This window comes from Convolutriloba macropyga, unplaced genomic scaffold (genome assembly GCF_964194025.1).
Source record: "Convolutriloba macropyga unplaced genomic scaffold, txConMacr16.3 SCAFFOLD_1465, whole genome shotgun sequence".
In the NCBI taxonomy this organism is placed as follows: domain Eukaryota; kingdom Metazoa; phylum Xenacoelomorpha; order Acoela; family Convolutidae; genus Convolutriloba; species Convolutriloba macropyga.
The window spans coordinates 43,530-50,000 of NW_027449846.1; the positions used below are offsets into that span (position 1 = coordinate 43,530).

General features: G+C 40.0%; 1 protein-coding gene across 1 annotated transcript; it reads right to left on the reverse strand.

Annotated features, from left to right (window-relative positions):
- Nucleotides 1-5,215: 5,215 nt before the first annotated feature.
- On the reverse strand, nucleotides 5,216-6,333 carry LOC142355369 (uncharacterized; the record flags this gene model as incomplete). The annotated part of the gene is made up of 1 exon (XM_075407567.1): nucleotides 5,216-6,333. A coding segment is annotated over one exon (1,118 nt), but the record flags the coding sequence as incomplete, so codon positions are not given.
- Between the last annotated feature and the right edge of the window lie 138 nt (nucleotides 6,334-6,471).

The following is a 6,471-nucleotide window of genomic DNA, read 5'->3' on the forward strand; positions in this document are numbered from 1 at the left end:
TCTCGTCGAAGGGACCAAGCAGAAGTCGGGTGGGGGATAGTTGGGAAATAGATTTCGAAAAACTTATGTTTTTCGAAGTCTGTTTTCCGACTATCCTCCATTACAGGAATTAAACAAAAAAAGATGCTTGGACTCCCGATTTTGAATAAACTGGACCCTTGCATCTTTTCTGGCTTGTTCAATTGAACAACGCCAGAGACTTCCTTGTAGCCACTTCCTACAAGGAATAAATAATAAAGATTGATTTAATTAGTTTGTTTAGGCGTTATGGTGAAATGCAATTTGTGTAATCAAGACTTTGCGAAACGACAAGATTTTCTATTGCATAGGCATCAAAAACATTCCGAGCTGCCTGATCAGAGTTTTCGATGTGGCCATTGCCAAACTGTTTTTACGCTTGCCAAAAACTTAGTCCGTCACCTAAAGAATGTGCACAAGTTTGATCGTTCAGTAAGATGCAACACATGTCAGACCTTTCTCGGTCAACAGGACGCATGGCAGAAACACTGCACGGATGAGCATTCAGTGACTGCTCCTGCTGCCAGAACAAATCCTGCTCATCTTTGTCAAACCGATAATTTTTTATTAGAGCGTGAAAGAAAAGCTATTCGGGAGCACTTCCAGTCCTTTCGGCTGAAATTATCAAGAGACTCCAGTTTTGACCCTTTTGAGTTTCTTGTTAATAAGGAAAGTGATATCATTGACTTCATCAACAGCAAACTGGAAGATCTGATATTGATCAAATTTGGAATGTGTATTGAAGTGAAATTTGTGAAGCCGTTGACCGATGATAGCACTTTGCTTTTTTCACAGTCCAATGGAAAGCCTGTCGACGACTTTAACAGCCGACGAATATTTTTCACACGTCGATAAACTGTTGACTAAAATCAACGTTTTCTGCACAACTGGAAGTGGATGGGTTATTGAAAAATTGCATTTAGTTGAGCTGAAGGTTACAAAGTTTGCGCCTCTCCGAGCCGGATCATATATAGCTACACCGCCGGAACTCGAAAATCAACGAAAATCGCGTCTGAACATCAAGAATCTAAAGGATAATTTTTGTTTTCTCTACTCTGTGTTGGCTGCGCTTTTCCCTATAAAGCAAAATCAAGAAAGACCTCAAAGTTACCGTCAAAATTTTAGCGCACTTCACTACAATCCGAAAAAAATGCCTGTTGCTCTAACTGACATACCGGCTTTTGAGAAAAATAATTACCTTAAAATCAACGTCTTCGCTTATGAACAGACAAAATTTTATCCTGTTTATTTGAGCAAGTACAGAGGCAAAACCAAAAGAATAAATTTGTTACTTTTATCAGAAGAAAACAATTGGCATTATTGCCTGATAAAAAATTTGGATCGTGTTATGAAAGTTTTGCTGCGTTCGCCTGCCACCGCCAACTCAAAGAACAATATACGAAAAATTTGCGAGCGTTGTCTACAGAGCATTGCGCGAGAAAAGTTTAAGCTGCATAAATCTCTCTGCGAGCATCATCAACCTCAAGTTATTCAGATGCCTGAAGAAGGGTCAACGGTGAAATTCAAAAATTGGCAAAAAACTTTCAAATGCCCTTTCGTGGTTTATGCGGATCTAGGGGCTCTCGACGTTCGAACTGAGGCTTTTGAATCGGTTGAGGAACTTGCCAGAAATGGCTTAAATGAAAGCTCTGCTTCGAGTTTTGTCGTTGAAAAACAGTACCCTTGTAGTTTCGGTGCTGTATTAGTTGACAGCAGGAATTCCAACGTGCAACTAAAGAAGTTTTATAGGGGAGAAGACTGCATTTCAGTTCTGATGAGTACTTTGCGAAGTTGGGTTAAATGGGCGGACTCCGAGCGACAACGTTATCGCTTTCTAAAAATGTCAAATTCTGCGAAACAAGACTTTGTTGAGAACTGGACAGCGCCGTGTTGCATTTGTGAAAAAAATTTTCTAATCACTGAGGAAAAAGTAGTCCATCACTGTCATTTAACTGGAAGTGTGCTTGGAGTGGCGCACTCAGCTTGCAATTTAGCTATTACAGTTGGATCGTTTTTACCGGTTCTCTCTCATAATTTGTCGCGATACGATGCTCATCACATAGTGAAGTACCTTGTGTTGGAGGAAAACGAAATTCTCTCTGCAATATCAAGAACTGAGGCGACGTTTATTTCTTTTTCGGTTCAAGTTCCTGTTAAGACCTACATCAATAAATGTGGTGTTGAGAAAATTGTTCGAAACGAAATACGTTTTCTCGATAGTTTCAATTTTATGGCTTCAGGTCTTGATTCTTTGGCTCAGACGTTACAAAATGGTTATCTTAAGTTGCTTCGTAGCCATTTTGCTCAATACTCAGATGCTGGTTTCAAAAGAATTAGAAGCAAAGGAATTTTTCCCTACTCCTATCTGGACTGTTTTGAAAAGTTTAAGCATGGTCTTCCCGTTTACGGTGAAGAGTGGAAAAACACATTAACAGGAAAGATAGATATCACAGAGGAAATGCATCAGAAAGCTGTTGAAATGTATCAGTTGTTCAAATGTGACAACTTTGGAGATTACCACGATGCTTATTTGGAAACTGATGTCTTTTTGCTGGCCGATGTATTTGAACTGTTCCGTTCAGTGTGCATTAATGTTTACCGTCTAGATCCAGCATACTTCTACAGTGCACCGAATCTCAGCTGAGACGCAATGTTGATAACAACGGACGTTGAACTTGGATTGCTTTCGGATGTTGATATGCCCCTCTTTTGCGAAAAAGCAATCAGAGGTGGTCTCAACGGAGTAGGAGCCCTTCGCCACTTTCGAGCAAACAACAAGGATCTGAATGGTTACAACAAGGATCAAAAGTCAGTTTATGGGGCGTTTTTAGACGTAACCTCGCTTTATGGTGGGATAATGATGACAAAACTGCCAAAAGACGGATACCAGTGGGCTGAGTTTGCTGATATTGATTCTCTCATTGAGACTTATAAAAACAAAGATAGTGTCGATTACTTTCTTGAAGTTGATCTCAATTATCCCGCCTCGATTCACAACGATCATTCTGATTTTCCACTGGCTCCTGAGAAACTTTTTATTAGCGGCGACTGGTTGTCACCCTATAGTAAGCAGTTAGCTAAAAACCGGGCATCTGTTCCGAAGCTTGTGGAAACTTTATTTGATAAGAAGAATTATATCTGTCATATTGAAAATTTGTTGTTTTACCTGGAACAGGGACTGAAAGTGGTTGCTCTTCATCGCGTGCTCCAGTTTAATCAGTCAGACTGGTTGCGTCCCTATATTGAAAAGAACACTTCTATGCGAAAAATGGCATCAACTACCTTCGAAAAAAATTTATACAAACTTATGTTCAACGCCTGTTTCGGGAAAACCATGGAGAATAAACGAAACAGAAAAAACATTCAGTTTGTTTCGGATCAGGTTAAAGCTTCGAAACTAACATCAAAACCGAATTTCAAATCGTTCCAAATTATCAGTGACAACTTATGTTCCCTTTACTTCTCCGTGCCAACTGTTAAATGGGATAAACCAACGCCTGTGGGAGCGGCCATCCTTGATCTTTCTAAACTCGCACTATACAATTTTCATTACAACGAGATGAGACCAAGATACGGTTCGCGAATTTGCGTCACGTATAAGGACACGGACTCACTTTTGTATCGCATAGAGACTGATGATCTGTATAAGGACATGGAGGAGTTCAAACATTTGCTAGATTTGAGCGACTATCCAACATCTCATCCACTTTTCGACCCGACAAACAAAAAAGTTCCTTTGACAATGATAGATGAATTAAATGGATCAGTTTTGGAGGAAAGTGTAATCTTGCGATCGAAATTGGATAGTATCAAATTTGTCAGCGGTGTTAAACAGAGTGCAAAGGGCGTTCAGAAGGTACTTAAGAAAACGCTTCATCACGACAAATACCTCCAGTGTCTTCAAACAGGTGTTAGCAGCAGGGCGCCAATGACCAGAATACATTCCGCTAATCACCAGATACAAGTTACCACTACAAATAAAACAGCTCTGAGCTGTTTCGACGACAAGCGGTTTATTCTTGATAATGGCATTGACACCTTACCGTACGGTCATTATAGTCTCGGCCAGGAGCCACCAAAACCTTGCACAACCAGTACTGACTTTTCAAGCGATACCGACGACGACGATCGAGCTTCACTGTCAGCTGACGAAGAGAAGAACTTAATTGAGTTCAAGGAGCTCACTCCACATGACGCAGATTCTGTCTCCACGGCATCAACTTCATCTTTCGGTTGTGAAATGTTTTTTTTAATAATGCAACTAGAACAAATTTTATAGTGACTATGTTTTAGCTACACCTGATCCCGGGTTCTTTCCGCGAGAGTTAGATCAAAATGAACCTACTTTGAATTGGAGTGATCTGAGTGACAATGAGCAAGAGGATGATAGCGAGAAAGAGTGTGGGACTGGGAACCCTTTCATTTATGATGAGGCGATAGAAGACGAATTGATTGGCGAGAGCGATGATGAAAATTGTTCAATTGAAGTATTGCCTGCAAAGCGATCGAGGCTCATTGTTCCTTACTCTGACTCAGACTAGAGAAATTAGAAATGTCAAATACAAATTTTTATTACATAATTTTGAACGTATGTTTTGACTGCAGTCGGCTATTAAAAAATCGTATCAAATTTAATTCATTAATCAAACCAATGTTTTTAACTGCGCTCTCAACAAGGTGTCTAAATTGCTTCATCGCACTTATGCAGTCTTTTGAGTCATTGTAGTAGGCATGTCCAATTTTTTCAAAAATTTTCAATGAGGTGTAAAGACAGTACATGCCACACAAATTGGAAGATTGGGATTGTGGATGAGGTGATGAGGCAATTTCATGAATAGTATATTTGTCACAATTTGAATAAATAATATGCACCCTTTCGTAGAAATCGACATAGAAACTTAGTGGAATTGGCAAGCTATTCCAAATTACTATATTAGTTATTGACTTCTTTGCTGGCTTAACATGACTCTCTCTACCACGCCGCCTCTTATTTGAGTTTTTAGTAGTTCCAGAAAAGGTTGAATGAATAGCAACAATCAGTATCCAATGTGTTCCCCTCATATAAGAAGGGGAAGTGTTTATTATTTGGAAACGAGCGCTGCGTTGTGCTATTTTTGGAAAATTGTTGACCGACCATACGCCTCCAAAAGTAAACTTTAGGAGACAGAACTTTTTAGCTACTTTCTTAATAGACACGTTATCCATTGAAAATAGTTTGGTTTTTGGAGATGTTTCTTTTTGCGTCAATAAAGACCTGACTGAACCTTTCTCCAATCAGAAAAAGTTCAACTGCCTCTGGGAGAGCTTCAGAGAAAAATAATTTGAGGGTTATTGGTGCTCCTGTCAATTCGGGGAATAATGTGAGGTTTTTAGACGCCTCCTGTGATGATGTCAGATCAAAGGTTACAATGAATTTGTTTGCAAAATCCTTCAGAGAAATTTTGTTTCCACCGTTTTTAAAACCCAGAGCCGTTAAACTGTTGTGATATATGCGGACATTGTTCTCTGTGTCGACGGGAGTGCCTGCTATTGGTAAGCCGTTACCGCGTATTATTTCGATTCGTTTCATGTCGTACTTGTGATACAAGAACGGGTTTGTGTCCTTCGAACCTCTAAACTTGTCGTTCGCGACCATGCACAACGTTAAGCGTCTGATTGGCTCAGTTCCAAATATGGACTCTTTAACAAAAGAGTTTTGTCCAGATTGCATGATGAAGCTTTTGCACAAGGATTCTATATAAGGATACCTTGCAGGAGCTTTTAGCAGTGCCCTTTCAATTGAAAGCCGAACGGACTCGGTCACAGTAATTTTGCGAACGAACAGCGAGGCTTTTTCAATAACTGCTGTAAACATTTTGTCTGAGTCGTCACCTAAGCTAATCAGACTGAACTCATTACTGGCGCGGTAGAGTTTTATTCGAATGTCAACTTCCGGGAGCATTAGTTTTTCGCAACTGAAAAAATCCACATAGAGAGAGCCATAGAAATTGAACGTGTAGTCGCCGGTCAATGTGTCCTTTAAGCGGTATTGCAGCCATTCTGATTTATTGGCATCTGATGAGGGTTCTGGATCGTAAGTGTATCCCTGACAAGCTGCCCAAGTCTCCTTACTATCACTGTTTGTTGTCAACTCGGTCTCCAAAAAAGCGCGATGATGGTACGTGTTGTTGCTGTCCGAAGTCAGAATTCCATTAGCGTATACTTCAATTTGTGAAAACAGACTGTGTAGCGCGTTAGTTGCAAAAACAACCTTGCTTGCGTCGCTTGCCTTGATACGATCTTTTTCATCGGGCGTGTAAATAGTCACTTGAAGTCCTAATTGTAAAAAATTGAGGTCGATGCAATTGCGTTGATCTCCACAAATCAGAAAATCCAAGGTTGGACCTCGAGAACCAACTTGTGGGTAGATTTCCTGGTCGAATCCGCTTTCATAATTAACAAAAACATTGGGTT